At 38.6% G+C, this 15,993-nt stretch overlaps 1 protein-coding gene across 2 annotated transcripts; it reads right to left on the minus strand.

Annotated features, from left to right (window-relative positions):
* Nucleotides 1-1,304: 1,304 nt before the first annotated feature.
* foxk2a (forkhead box K2a) lies at nt 1,305-15,905 on the minus strand. Of its 2 annotated transcripts, none has more exons than XM_047817002.1 (9): nt 15,398-15,905; nt 13,923-14,117; nt 7,886-8,027; nt 5,997-6,143; nt 5,685-5,878; nt 5,379-5,581; nt 4,469-4,738; nt 4,160-4,360; nt 1,305-3,125 (listed from the first exon to the last, which is right to left on the minus strand). In XM_047817002.1, exons 1-9 carry the CDS (start codon nt 15,682-15,684, stop codon nt 2,956-2,958), a joined length of 1,809 nt encoding a protein of 602 aa, XP_047672958.1. In that variant the 5' UTR covers nt 15,685-15,905; the 3' UTR covers nt 1,305-2,955. The 2 variants fall into 2 exon arrangements, with proteins under 2 accessions (XP_047672958.1, XP_027033270.2); XM_027177469.2 differs by having other exon boundaries at nt 1,305-3,128; nt 15,398-15,904.
* Nucleotides 15,906-15,993: the final 88 nt, after the last annotated feature.

A 15,993-nucleotide genomic window follows, 5' to 3' on the forward strand; every position in this document is an offset into this window, starting at 1 on the left:
CTTGTCTTTACAAAGGCCTTTATTTAAAGTGTGTCAGTTTTTGTGCTTCATATAATGCATCCAGTCATGATAAGCAGAAAGTCAGGAAATGTCCCAGTGTTGTCAGACAGAGATGCAGTGGAGAGCATTATGCTACCTTCAATTTAAACCAAAATGACAGAATTGGCAGTGGTCAGTGATGGTCTGAAAAGAAATATCGTTGGAGACTGGCACAGACATACATGTGCTTTTAGATGCTGGGTTAAAATCCTTAGAGCCTCTGTCAGACTGCTGGTGCAGTGGGCCCTGGGTTTCCTTTTGGCGTATGACAATGCCCAGGCTCATGTGGCCAGAGTGTGTAGGCTGTTTCCGGATGATGAAGGCACTGATGCCATTGACATGACCCTCACATTCCCCAGACCTGAATTCAACTGAGAACCTCTGGGATATTATGTATGTAGCCTCCAAAGCGACCAAGTAGCACCACAGACAGTTCAAGAACTTACTGAGGCCTTGATCCAGATCTAGAAGGAGATCCTCCAGGACACCATTAGCCATCTCATCAGGAACATGCACAGACATTGTCATGAGTGCATACAGGGACTATACACACTACTTACTTACATTATGAGTCGCTGTGATGAAATTAAGTCCAGTTGGATCAGGTTTTAATTAATTTTTTTTTTCAAGCCAGCCCACTGGGTTGAAGATTTTGGTTTCCAAAATAATCTTCAATAGACTATTGTCACACCATTTTGTTCAACAAATTACTCAGTGCATTTATTACCTAAAAAAGTAAAGATTTTCATCTGGAAAACTTCATTCATCATCTTTATTTTTAAGCAGTGTATTATGCTTCAAGAGTTTAACTTGCTGATACCTGCATTCACTTACTGTACTTGTAATGGTAGACATTTTGAAATTGGGCTTACTTTCTGTTAACATGAAGCTGAAAATTAATTAATTTAAGTCTTAAAACCCAAACAAAAAGATCATTTGTTGTTTGTAATCAGTTATTTGCTCATTCTGAAGCTTTAACTTTATAAATATTTGTAAAACTAATGCTTATTAATATATTATCAAAGGTTGTCTAGCTTCTCAGGGGAGGATATTTACACAGCTATATACATGCGAGCACCCATCAGATGATCATGTGCTCTCATAGCACTGTCTGAACAAAACATTCATAAGTCTTCTCCAGGTTAGGCCAGAATCCTAATAATCAGCTCATTTTCAACTTTTGTAGGAAAGTTGAAAAACAATGGCAAATAAATAAACAAACAAACAAATAAATAAATAATAATAATAATAATAGAAACACACCATTAGAACAGAAATGATGGAGCTTTTAATTTATGTAAAAAATGCATTTACCCACTGAAGCAGAACAACATCTACCACATATTTTTTCTTGTGGAATACATCTCATTCGAGCCATCTCCTTCAGCTGTTTGAACAACGTAAAAATAATAATAATAATAATAACGGGCAACTGTCAACTGGAACACAAAGTTAACATAGCCAAGGACATACTGAAAACATAAAAGGGTCAAGGGAGTAAAGGAAATAGCATTAATGAGTTAAGTGCAGTGTGGTCCGAATCAAAGCAGATTCTCCCCAATCTCTCTTCCTTTACGGTTCCTTCCTAAGGAACCAGTTCAGGTACAGTATATGCTCTCTACACATTTCATGCAAGCTCTGATGAAATATTTCAGTGAAATACAAATGGAAGTATATTCCTTATTTTATAGGTTATCTGTTAAAATATGAAAAAAAAAAAGCTCTTGAGGTGAGAAACATCATTTGGATTTGTTTTAACTGAAATAACACAAGTCCTCGATTAATAGTGTTTTCTTTGAGGAAGCAATTACATTCACTTCTATAAATGTACGAGTCCATATGTTTGGGGGGGAAAAAATAAATTAAAAAAAAAAAGGCGAGAAAATGTGTGATAAATGCCATTGAACTCACTTTAGCACTGTTTTTGTTGTTAAATACCTGTGCTGTGGAGAACATAAATACAGACAAATTATATCCTAAGATACACATGTACAACAAATTACTGCATATCTACTAAGGACTGGATTAGGTAGGTCGACATTGAGCGAGGCTAGCTGCCATGATAGAGGAAAAAAAAATCTCCTCATTCTACTTTTGCTGAAGAGAATTGTATTTAAAGAAAAGGAAAACTCAGTGAGTTGCCACTGTGTGCAGGTTCACAGCTTAACAACCAACCTCTCTCTCTCTTTTTTTTTAAAAAAACTTCTTTTTTTATTTGATATTTGGCAATTTCTTATGTGACCTCTTTAAATTTAAACCATTTGCTCAGTATATTTAACAACTTGCTGGATACAAAGGACATGATGCCTATAATTTAGATCTACTGCATGTACAATATAAATCCATCAAAAATTATGCTACGGTTAAGATAAACCATAGATGATCAGCCTATATGGTGTAATTACCTGCATACACAGGAGTGTTCGGATGTTACCTGCTGCTTCCTGAAGTTTAAAACGGACTCGTTATATTTCCAGCATGTTAGGCTGCCAGCTATTCGTCCAAAGAACGCAAAATCCATATCGCAATCTCTTCACCTTCCAAGTTCTGCCCAGAGGTAGAAGAGATGGTGGCATGGACCTTTCTGCTAAGTTTGATCTAAAGTACATTTCGTAGCTTTAAGTACACTATATCAATATATGTATGCATATGTCAGTGAGTACTTAAATATTTTGCTAAAAGGTCTCCTGTCACTCTCTTGTCATCCACTTCTAGTTGTCTTCCTCACAAACTCATCACGTCTTTCTTCAACTCTGCACGTGTCTGTGCCATCTTGAAATTACTTCTCTCTGCCAATTTGCTTCTCACTTTCCAGTTTGGCACCTTAGACTGAACAACAGATAACGTGGGTTTTATGGTGAGTGTGGTCTCAACTAAGAAGGGCTCGTGAGGTTAAAGGAAAGTGATGTGGCAGCTCTAATTGGTGGTGTCCCTCTCTGCTGCGGCGGGAACGGCCCCCGTGTCCCCTCCGTTATCAGCCTTGAGCCGTTTGGGGTCAGGCTGCTCGGACTGGTCACCGTTCTGCCTTTTGGTGGGCAAACAAGCTGATGCAGAGGCGTGAGTGGCCAGCATGTGAAGAGGACTGGCTACTGGGTGAAAAAGAAAATAATACAAACAAACATTTATTTAAAAAAATAAAGTTAAAATGTCCATATTTTTATAATGTGCCATTTTTATTATACAGTCCCTCCAGGGTTGAACATTTTTTTGTGATTGTGAAAAAAAAGTTTAAAAATTTTTGCTTTAAAAAAAACTACTTAAATCAATGAAACTGCAAGCACAGGATTCTTCTTGTAAGCTCCTGCCAGTAAGGACACATGTACGGACTTTCTATGATTGCTTTTTGTTTAGCGAATTTATGTTATGATGTGAAACTGTATATTTAAATATTGTGGCGTTTGCTAGAATTTGCTTTCATTTCTCTGATTGCAAAACACTGGAGAAACCGATTGTTCTTTATTATTTTGCAGTACTTTATCAGATGTTGTAGAGAACATTTTCAGCCAATGGTTCTAAACACAGAGCTCATAGTTGAGGTAGTAATCATGTAAATCTATTCTCACTACCAGCTGTGTGTAATATTACTCCTTTCTCCAAGTGCTTAGGCATATCCTCAAGCAAAGAAAATAATTCAAATGTTGGTCAGAGCTTCTAATGATAAAATAATTTATTTTTTTTCTTTAACAGTTTCTGCCAATAATACCTGTTTGGCATCTGTTATTTTAACAAAATGATGCAAACTGTTTTTTTGTTAATCTTTCCTAGGCTGTTTCCACCTGCAGTGATCATGCTGTGTAATTAGCTAGTTTAACAAACAGCAGTGAAAACATTCAGTTTGCCTAAAGATGTTTATTTGATGATGTTACAGCTATCCACCAAACTGAAATGGTAATACCTTAAGAACCTCTCACTTTTCACTCTGGGATGTAATCAGAGTTTAAAAGGCTAGAACATACTTGATTGAGAGAGATTATTTAAAACAAAAAACAGCTTGGTTCATGATTTTTCAGAGCCTATATCTGAGCATGTGCAAAGATTTTTCCATCCAAAACACAATGTGTGTCTTTTTTAGTAATTAATTCGTTGAAACAGCTTTTCAAAACATGTGGAGGTTCCTTACCAGTGTTTGTTGATCCTTGAATGGCAGCCACAACATGCGTGCCGTTTTGTGTGATGGCCTTAACAGGAAGCTGATGCTGTCCCAGTGGTGCCTGCTGCACTATAGTAACTGTCTGTATGGGAGTGGCTGCAGACGTCTGAAGGACACGAGTAGCTGCACCTATAGAGGCAGTTGTGATGGCAGGCACAGGTTCTACTTTCACTGGGAAAGAAAAAATAGAGGAAATGATGGAACTTGCATTGTTTAGCACTTAAAAACAATTTGAATGCCAATTTACATGAAACATGATATCAAAATTCATGTGCTCACCTTTGACCTCTTTGTGATCCCCATTCTCTTGTGGTTCTGTTTTGCACACAATTTTCTCTTCTGCTTTGCGTGCATTGGCTGTAGCGAAACCTGTAACGGCAGTCACTGAGACGGCAGGGATCTGGTGCACCACATGGAGGGTCTGCATGATAGGCTGCTGGGAGGTGGATGTGGTGACTGGTGCAGCCACAGCATAGCTCACTGGTTTGAGGCTCTGTGGGAGCTGCTGCTGGACGGTGATCAGCACGGGCTGGCTGGAGACTGGAGAGCCTGTGAGAGAAGCAGCATCAACTTGAGCTCTATGCTTCAATTTGGAACAAAACTGCCTAATAACCTCTAATCTTTTTTTAATACTTGACAAAATAAAATCCAAACTGTTTTTCTTATCTGCTGCCTTTTTTTTTTATTACAAATTGGAAAAAGGGGGACTATCAATAACACCAGCCAATACTATGACAGTGTTGCAACCTCACACCTAAGATTAGGTGATTGCCTCTGAGGAGTTTCAGCACGTTTTTGCTGTGTCCCCTAGAGTTGTATCAAAATAGCTACACTAAATTTCCGGCTTGTGTGAATAAGTGTGTGATGTCTTCATGTGTGCATGGTGCAACAGATTCATATCCCAATCACATTATATTCCATACCATGCCAGTCATCCTGTAAGTGAGCACTTTCCTCTTACATGTGTTTCTATCTTTATACCTGCCTTTATTCATAGCTATTTTTACAGCCACATTTAGGAAACCTGCTTATTTACCCATTATAATTATTTGTAGAAAGTCTAGGCAAGTTGATAAAAAAATTCCACAAAGGTTAAAGGAAATACATTTTCTTATAGTAGACATGCTAGACAAAGTATATCGTCAGAAAAACCTGTTTTGGCTATTTCTACTCTTTGCTTCAGACGTACCTGGTGTGTTCTGTGCAAAGCGAGCCTCTTGGATGACTGCTAGTTTGGGCTGAACTGCAACAGCTGGAGCAGGAGCAGAGGCAGGGGAAGGATCGGGGTCAGTGGGAACAGGAGAGCCTTCTCGTGACAGGCTGTCCGGAGTCTGTACACCACTAGAATGGGCTGACAGTGCCCCCGTGTGGTTAGGAGAGGCTGGGGCACTCCTGGAACAGACAATATTGAAAATAAGATGCCTTGAAATAAAATAAAGCATTTTAATTCATGATAAATGAAGAGTGAGCTTCAGAGGCCTGTGGCTTTAAATACCGGGAGGACTGAGGGCCAAGAGGGGTCCTGAAGCAGGGAACACCACGAGGCCTTCTTTTGCGAAAAGCCTGATCCATCAGCTTTCCCTCTGTGGAGGGGTCTATCCTCCAGAACGAGCCTTTGCCGGGCTCTTCTTGAGATCTGGGCACTTTGATAAAGTAGCGGTTTAAGGACAGATTGTGGCGAATAGAATTCTGGGAAGAAAAACAAAACAAAAGAGGAGACAATTAGTGTTATCTATACTCTTCTGAACAACAAGATTGAACATCACATTTTAAAAGAAAATTTGGCAAAAGGTCAGTAAATGCTAACCTGCCAGCCCTTGTCTGCAGTTCTGTAGTATGGGTAGTTTTTAGTGATGTGGGTGTAAATTCCATTCAGAGTGAGCTGTTTATCTGGAGCCATGGTAATCGCTTGGACGATCAGTTGTGCATACGAATAGGGTGGTTTGGAGTCATCCTGTTGTACACACAAAAATCATATTTTTGTTTGGTAATGAAAGTATACTGAAAAAGTCTTTTAAAGCAGGGAGTAATTAGAATGAATTTTGCATTAGTCTCTGTGTCTCAAGGTGCCTGTACACGGTTCTGCTGCAGAAACACTGCATTCTAATGCACACCATGTGGTAAACAGCTTTGTATTCTTTGATGAAACCAATGATGCAATTGCAAATTTCATTATGACATTTTTCTATGAAAACAGACGAAATTGCATCAGAGTTCGGCTGAAAACTCCAATATTGAAGATTATATTGTTTATAACAAGTATCCAGTGAGTTACTGCAGTGTGAAACCTTTAAAAAGAAATGACGTAATTGTACATCTGATTCTGTATGAGGCAAAACCAGATTATGTTTAAAACGGGATCAGTAAATGTTTAAATCTGCAGGGAACTTAAATCTGTGACGACATTGAATTCGACCAACATTAGTCTTGTTCACACACATTGTATACATTACAAAGTATAAAATATTGGTGAATTTACATTTCTTCCTTTCAGTGTAAACTGGGTAATGATCATCTTCGGTATAGCTACCCACTTATCATTCAATTGGGCTGTTGATTTAATACGTGTATGTATAAAATGCAATCAATAGGCAGAATAAGAAACAGGCTTTGTGTTATACTATACTGCTTATAATTAAGTGAAATGAAATTAAAATTTAAACTTGCACAAAAGCTTCTCTACACATTCTCTTTATAGTCAATCAGGAATGACTATAGGGGTTTCTGCTAAGCAACTTCTTTTTTCCAGGCCACACTGGTGTACTATCTCAGGACAAACAGCATGCCTATGGTGAATTCCAGATCTTACCACAGTCGAGCATATGGGAGCATTTTGGCATCCTGACAAGATAAGAGACTCGTGGGCATTGATTGGTGAAACGAAACCTTACAGTGTAATTCAATCCAGGCTAGAGAAATCACCATGGCAATTGGGAACTTCATATCTGGTAGTGGAAAGCACGAGGTTAAAAAAACATCGAAGGCTAGATAGAGCTTTGTGACTGAAAGCACTGCTAGCTCACAGCAAATAAAAGTCAGACAACCCAGAGTGACACCAGAGAAAGCTTCATTTTGTTTCCTTATATGTTATTAAAGGTCTGAATGTACATCAAAGCAACACAGTCATTTTCAGTTACTATACTGTAACTCTGAATAGTTTAAATCAGTAGAAACTATCACATTCGGGCTATGGCTTTTATTCACTGTATTCAAAATTTACAAGAAATCTGTTTCACCTCAACTGATCAGATTATTGCTGAAAACTAGGAGCGTGTTTGTTACAATGTGGTTTGAAGTAAGGATTTGAATCAAGCAAATGCTGCAATATTTGAAGGCGCTTGGAATTTTTCATCATTGCTGCAGATTTGAGCCAATACACGTCATCTGGCATCACCACAACATTCATTCAGCGAAGGCCCTCGAGTCACATGCAGCAGCCATGAGTATAGCTATCAATCACAACAAAAGTCTTGTCAATGGTGTCAAGTTTGTCATCAATAAAATATTCAGGGAGTGAAAAATCTTTGTCCTAAACCCCCCATTTTTCTGGAAATTCATACTAATATCTCTAAATGTATTATTCAAACATGCAGATGTTAGTCATCATCCACAATCTGTGAGACCAAGCACTAATCTTTTACAGCTGGTCAAACTTAACTAAGAAGTTGAACAAAATTTGATTCTGAATGGTCATACCTTCGGACTGTCTCCTCCAGAGGCTTCTTTGTCGTTTTCAGACTGCGAGTTATCCCCTATGAGCTCTGCTGTGAGCCCACGTCCTACTCTGTAACTGGACAGTCCTGCTCCTCGAGGACTGGATGGACATGAGTTTGCAGCACTTAGGAAACACAAGACAACAGAACAAGAGAAAGATTTTTAAAAAAAAAATGCACACACTCTTAACAGAGCTCTTAAAATGTATTATGTCCTGTAGCTGCAAATTACCAACATGACTTGCATTTTGTCCATATAGAATCCAAGGTATTTAGGCATAGCTGCACATCTGGTTGCCATTGTCATTTTAAATGCAGTAGTATACTGAATAGATGACATTTGATGACTGTACAGCAGTTGTCATCTGTTCCAGTCTGTTTTCATGTGCTGAAGATTGAACCAGATAAACAAATACATTGTCCTGGATTTCTGCCTTAAAGAATTGTTTACCAAGCCACATTGTTTACCAAGGCAATGTGTCACCTTTAATACACTTTGAGGCAGACTGACATGATTTTTAGGCAGTCTCCAGAATTTCTCCTGCTCCTACTATCCACACTCAAACCTTTGTAATCTTAACAGTGAGCTGCCTGGGTAGGCAACATTTTCAGACACCAACAGACATCCTGCTGTGTAATAAAGACAGACCCGCCGAGAAAGAATATCTTCGTCGGTTTGCTGGTAATTTTTAGTTCAATTTGCAAGTAGCACTGCAAACCTGTTTGACTGAACTGCTCCTCTAAACCTAAACTTAAATATTTGTTGACATTTTGTGTCAAGTGTTAGTTTGTGTTAGTCTCCTAGCCAGGTATATCAGCAGCAGTCTGATTCATCAAGCCACATTAAAGGACACAAGCGAACAATGTTTGTAAATAACTTGTCACATTTATCACGTACAATAATTCTCTCTCAAAATGTCCATTAAAAAAAAACAATTAACATTCCCGATTTTATCAATTCCAACACAGGATTATTCCTTTAAATTTGCCCCATTTTATTTATGCAACAGTTCCTAATATTCTAACACAACATACAGGGAGTCGTGTCACAAACACTAGCTTGTTTTTGTCTAGAATAGAAGTGCCATATTAAAGTCATATTAAATATCAGTGAAACTACAGCCAGGCCAGTGTATTTTAAGAAGGTCATTCAACCAAGCTGACTTCTTGGCTAAGCAAAACAAACACAGAATAAAACTCATACAAACAAATGTCTCATTCTGTGTGAAATAGGTGCTTTTGGTGCTGAGGAATAACTACCAATGGGCTGTACAGTACTGTCACTTCAAGCTGATAGTCTTTCACGTAAAATCTGTAATGCAGCCAAATGGAACAGGTAAAGAAGCTAAAGTAAGTCCATAAATACAGTACTGTAGTGCATTAATAGCTTGGCAATACCAGAGCAGCAGTAAATCACCTCTTTAAAAACCACAATGTATATAAGGTGCAGGGCCACAGCCAGGAGCTAGAACAGAATTAGCCGTTCCAATGACATGTACAGTATCCATCAGTATATAATACTAGCATAATGCCCTTTAATCTTCATTAAGCGGTGACCCAAATGTAACCAAATATGTTCAGATCTGTAAAAGGTAACAGTGTAACGGGTATAAAGCCTAAAGAGATGCAAGAGTCCATTGATATTAAAATGTGATTTTATAATAGTCAAAAGTAGGACATAATCAACGCATAACAAAATCCAAAGAAACGTTTAAAAATATACACTTATTTACACTCTCTCCAAAAACCCTGAGAACATTTGCACCTATACGGAGATATGCGATATTATACAGTGAAGATCACACAGCACAATGTGTTCATGTTTCTTAAAACACTATAAATGAATCTATAATAAATTATCTGCCTTCAGAGAGAATTGAAGTGAAGTGAATTGAAGTGACTTCAAATTAAACAAGTTTCAGAAATGTTGTGTGCTGTGATCATCAGGTACAACATATAAATTTTCTTTATTTGGACATAATTATTGTAATGGGGGATTGAGGTGAGTACTTACTACAGAAATCTATAACCATGTCTGGGTTGGTCACATTTCGAACTTAGCGATTGGTCTGTATCTACTTTGCCAGGTCCGGGAGCTCTTTTATCGAATCAGGTTAGTCAGCTGAGATAACGAGTACTGACTACTGCCATGTAAATCAGAAACAAAGCTATCTTATAATCTTCATCAAATTGTTGTCAAACAGTGCTGTGCAAATCAAAAGTACCAAAACAATCCAGACCTGGGCTGGTTCATGTTTATGAGACAGCATATCAACAATGTTCACCTGTATGATAATTATTGAGGGAATGACTGCATTATATGCAAAGCAGTCATCTAATAAACTACATCTTCTGCTGATATAGAAGCAAAGCGAGATATGGGCTTTCATTCAATCCAATACCAGTCGTTAAATTGTCGAAAAATGTTTTGGTAGCAGTAAACAAAATTTACGTTATAGGCAAAAAAAAAAACAACAACCCTGAGATATCCTAAAAGTACAAGGTACATAGCGTTGTTTAAATAATGGATTATAAATGTCCACGAGAACAGAGGTAAACTGTTCTGCGAGAAACAATGTCTTTTTGGGCAGCTTCCCAGCCATTGTCCTGGAAAGAGCCTTCTGCACTTCAAGCTCTAATAAAACTAGATTAGTTAATTTTTCTGAAATCAATAAAAGTAAAACAGTGGACATTAGTATTCATAAATTCAGGCAGTGTGTCGTTACCTTCTGCCAGCTCTGGATTTAGGCTTAAAAAGGGCAATATTTGATAAAGTTGGCCAGTTTGTACCTGGGATGGGTCTCCAGTTTAGAAGACGATCGTGTGTGTACTTTAAGCTTATTTGTCATATCCGAGATAAACCAAAGCTTTTGATTCTCTGAAGAGTATGCAGCAGCACAGAAATTCAACTGATATGAAAAAAATCCTAATCTATAACCTCAAACATCCTTGAAAAACAGCATCAGTTGTCCAGCAACAGATTTGTTTTGTGTTTTATTAGATCTAGCGCCTTGAGTGTACACTGGCAAAAAATAATCTGATAAGTGATGAGATTTACTATACAAAATAAATGCTTTGTTAATATTGTTAGCAAAGCAAACAAGGAAATTCTTTCATCCGTTTGAATGTGTAACATGCTGTAAACTCCAAGATTTTAATTACAAATATGTACAGATACCAATATGCACAGCCCATAGGTGTGCGAGCATGTGAGTGTGTAAGAGTGTGTGTGAGCATGGTGCCATGTGATGGACTGGCATCACATCTAGGGTGTGCCCCTGCCTCCTGGTGTTCCTGGGCGAGGCTCCAGACCACAGCATCCCTGACCACGTTAAAACGGTTCCTTCATCTTCTACAAACACATTCTGTGCTTTCTGTATAAACTATATAAAGAATTACACAGCATTATTACACACTAATTACTAAATCCCACACTTTGGTGTGTTTTATATTTTACTTATTCATTTTCATAAGACCGGTGCAAGGGAATAACATCTACAAAAAAAAAAAAAAAAAAAAAAAGAGCTTTCCAATCCCGTTAAGCAATAAAGGCAGTCGTTTTTCATTATAGTGTCCTGACATTTCTGAAAATACAGTGATCCCTCGCGGTTAATGGGGACCGGAACCCCTCACGAAAGGTGAAAATCCGTGAAGTAGGATTGGCCCTAAGTTTGACCTTTTCACTGATGGTCATCATCTTTCTCTTCAGCTCAGTAGAGGAATCTTTCGTGGGGCACGGCGCTTAGGAGGCATTGTAAGGGCTTAACAAAAAGTTAATTTTGAACACAATACGCGAGACACAGTTGACAGCGTGAACGAGAGTGGCGAGATACAACAAGGGAAGAAGCTGGGAGAGGATGCAATGATGCGCAGCCAATCAGCTCAGATCTCGCGCCGGGAACCAATCATGTGTCTTGTCTGAGTGCCCATGGGTATGTACAAAGCCTCCAAGAGAGTTTCTCTCTTTGTCTGGCATCCTGGGAAATCGCGTTTTTAGTTTTATTTTTCAATGAAAAAAATCAGCGATGCACTGAGGCCGCGAAACTTGAACCATGAAACTTGAACCGCGAAGTGGCGAGGGATTACTGTATATGCAGTCTTGCCTTAAAATGACATAGACAGTGATGAGAGCATAGGATCATCTAGATGCATTCAGATCGCTTCCCAAATCAGCAGCCACTCACCAAGCAAAAACAACAGGGTTGACAGGGACACATCACATTGCTCTAACCGTGTACATTAACCGTTAAGGTGAGCCCCAAAACCCTCTGGACCAACATATAATGCAGGGATAATGAATAATAATTGCTTTAATTGAATAGGAAATAATTAAAGAAGAACATGAGAGGTAAAAAAAAAAAAAACAACAAAAAACAATAAAAGGCAGTAGATTAGCCCTATTTGAGATAGAGTTTGACTTCTCAATAATGTATATTTGTCTGTGATTCTATTTCCTATCAGTAGGTATAATTAATAATTGATCAATTCTTTTTAGGAATTCCAGTTCATCAGCTTGCTGTTTAAGATGATTTGCAACTGAACTTATTTAATTTCTTTTGGATTTCAAAATTCGCACATGAAATTCTACAACTGTAATTTGGGATAAAAAGGAAGGAAGAAAAGAAAAAAGTGAGGGATTAAAAAGGTTACTTGACATTTAGAAGGGCAACACAGACATAAAGCATGTATTTAAAAAAAAAATCTGATAACATGACTATGTCTGCTGTACTCAAATTGTAGTTTTACTGGTATTTTCTTTACCAACAACACAAATGCATTAGAGATTTAATCACCGCTCCATTAAATAAATTGTATAAACATAAAATATAGGTCAGTTTGCAATTGCTGACTCATAACATGGTGTAAAAAATGTAGACCATCACATGCCTTATCTAACATATTTACTGCTTTCTTCTTAATTGTGCACAAATTGTATGATTTATGTTGATTTATTCACAGCTTTAATAAAACCAGTTTAAGCTTAAAATTAAGATTCCCATTTTGTGCAGGAACCGTGACTACACATGGACGTTCCTCTCTAATAACAAACAGCTGCAAAGCCAACTGTCTAAATACTGGACCGATTGCGTGAATAACACTTGAAATACGTTCGTGTTTACATCAACAGCTCAACCTCAGGTTCCTGAATAAGGAAAAGGCTGCATTGAATGTTCTCATTGATGACTGTTCCCACTCCCAAAAGCAGACTCAATGAGGATTTTCCTCTGAAATTCAAACTTAGTACCAAAAAAATCCTAGCACTCAGACACACATGGGTGTGTGAGCATATCCATAGACAAGGCAAGTAACAGAAATAACAGCGAGGTAATTGTTCTTTGTCTGCTGCTTAATAATAAAAACTTTTACCAAAGTAACCACAGTCTCATCCACTTTGTTTGTAGTATAGCGAGACTGAGGCTTGTGAATTCATGTCAAAATTTACCTAAAGTAAAATAAACATTAAGTAAAAGGTATGCGCTAACAGATGCAAACGAGCATCTCTCACAACCCGGGCCCTTTCCCTTTCAGTCAATTATATTCTACTAGGTGAATTCATACTTTGGTGCTACAGATTTTTGAAGAAAACAGCAGAAAAGCATAATTTTCAAGTGCATCCGATATCACTGTAGCGAGGGTTCCGAAATAATCATTGTTACAGCTAAAACAGATGTTTGCACACATGTCACTGGTTCTGGCTTATAAATCAACCCTTCAGAAATATTTAACAACGCTCAGAATCACATGAATCTTAACATCCGAAAAACCAAAATACAACCTGAATTTGGTTCACTTTTCATAACGCATGTTAAAAAGCATATCCACTAAACGAGCAAATTCTGAAAATGCTGCGGACAGGTTCAGACTCACGCTCTCTAATTCTACTAACGCTTTGCGGTACTTAACAGTAGAGCTGTACTTTACAATCACCTGCACTTGAAAATGATCAAACGCATATAAAATACCAGGATTTTCTTCCACAGAAATAGGTGCTGAATATGAATATGGAGGTGATTATGTACCTGATTGTCCCTGTGGGAGAGGGAAGAGGACTCATCAGGTGGGCAATGTTATCTGGAATGTTGATGGTCAGGGGAGAGATCTGGGGCTGGACGGCTTTCACGGGTGACTCTGCGGCGTTCTTCTTATCCTTCTTGTTGCTTGACAGGGCAGTGAACGTGATCTTGATGTTTGTGCTGGGAAACCGAAATGTGCACCTTTAAGAGAAAAGAGGACAACATTCATGGGTTATTTGAACATAGTCTCTAAAGAGAATAGTTTTAGTATAATAGTTTTAGAATAGTAATTGTAGTGAATAGTGTATTTTGCAATGACAATATAAACCATTGATCTGATATTTAAAAAATAAGCTTAACCCTTTGTATCATCAAGACTTGAGGTAGCAGAGAAGTAAACAAGGCACAGGCCCAATTGCAAGGCAGTAATAGAAACCACAAGCATCTGTAGTTTATATATGGATACCAACATGACCAGCTTACATAAGGCCTGTTCCTTTTTTATTAACACAAAGATATATTTGAAGCACTGCTAAATCTTCATAGACCTCGCTTGAACTCCATGACATTTAGAATGCTTCATGCGACTCAAAACAAAAGCTTTGCACGGTCAAAAAATTTGAAACATGGACTAAATAACATTTTGTGTAGTTAAACTGTTGCGGATCAGACGTCAATGTTTTTTTTTTACTCTATGTTCGACATTTTTAATCAGATAAATAAATAAAAACTTTCTGCTGTGAAAGTCCTCAGGTATAAACAAACAAACAAAAAAAACTTTAAACCAAGAACACATGTAAAAGCTGTAAATAAAATTTTAGACAGGTTGTCAAAAGTCAAGTAAAACTGAATTTATCATCTCAAATTTTATTCCTGAAAACTCAGAATTGTAAGAGTAAGCTGGGTTTTGTTTTTTGTTGTAACAAGAAATGCTTTCGATATTAGATACACAAAGTATCACCAAACGTGACCGTCGTCTGGCACATTTAAGCCGAAAAGAAAAAAAGGTAAAGTTTAATAACAAAAGACACGGACGCGGCATTTGTTCGTATGGAAACACAATAAAGGAATCGGATACCGACAAACTGCACACAGATGAGGAGCTTGAAGGGTTAAAGGACAGGATATCGCCCTGTAGCTAATCATTTTTATCTATTCTACTGTAAATAATTGATTATGTACACCACGTATACTGAAACACGTGAAGCCTTGAGATACGTGTATTGTTCCGAGGGATTTGTGCTGCCGAAATTTCGTGTTAAAAACAGATAACGAAGGAGCGAGTGGACGTTAGCCGACATGCTAAACAACGCTGTTGCGGCTTTAGCAGGAAACATGAGAGACGTGTGTTGGTCCAAACAGACACGTGCTGCATCGCAAAACAAAACAAAAAAACCCGCGGGGCGACCGTGTAAAATGGGTTTAGCCGTGCGTTTAGGTTGATTTGGGTCTAGTGCTGTTATAGGCATTTCTGGTCTTACACTCGGGGAAGCTGGAGAGGAGGAGCCCCGCGTCTCTGAAATACCCCGTCCACGAACACCCCGTTTTTGCCGAGGCACCGCAGGTAGAAGTCTCCGCCGCCGGCGCCGTCCTCACCCGCGGTGAAAATCTCGAGGTGTCTGCGGGAGATGAAGCTCGAGTGGCCCATGCTCACGTCCACCGAGCCTTGCGACGAGTTGCGGCCAATAGTCACCGAACGCTTCTTCATCAGGTACTCAAATTCTCGGCCCTCGAGCCGGGCCACTGCCGACCCCGACGTCCCCGCCATCTTTTTTTCTTGGCAATAAGTCTTTTCACGTTGGTTTAAAATGACGAGGCTTTTTAGTGGGGTGGTCGTGATGACTTTTGTTGTGGGTGGATAAATTTGTAAAAATTTGGCTTGGGGGGGGGATCAAATCGGAGGATGAATATGAAAACGGAGGAGCGTGCCAGTGCGGGGACAGCGGCTCCAACCCACCGCCGCAACAGAGAGAAAGAGGACAGGATGAAACCAAACCAAACAAACAATAGGGGCGGGGCGAACAATGACCGACAGCGCAACGGACCAATCCCATTATAGATGATGTAGACGACGCGG

This window comes from Tachysurus fulvidraco, chromosome 8 (assembly GCF_022655615.1).
Source record: "Tachysurus fulvidraco isolate hzauxx_2018 chromosome 8, HZAU_PFXX_2.0, whole genome shotgun sequence".
NCBI classification, from domain to species: Eukaryota; Metazoa; Chordata; class Actinopteri; order Siluriformes; family Bagridae; genus Tachysurus; species Tachysurus fulvidraco.

Excerpts from the sequence above, each read along its gene's own strand:
- foxk2a (XM_027177469.2), bottom strand. The coding sequence starts at position 15,684 with ATGGCGGGGACGTCGGGGTCGGCAGTGGCCCGGCTCGAGGGCCGAGAA. Across the intron at positions 6,144-7,885 it reads CTGGAGGAGACAGTCCGAAG|GATGACTCCAAACCACCCTA; the intron begins GTATGACCATTC and ends TGTGTACAACAG. Across the intron at positions 5,879-5,996 it reads CTGCAGACAAGGGCTGGCAG|AATTCTATTCGCCACAATCT; the intron begins GTTAGCATTTAC and ends TTTTCTTCCCAG.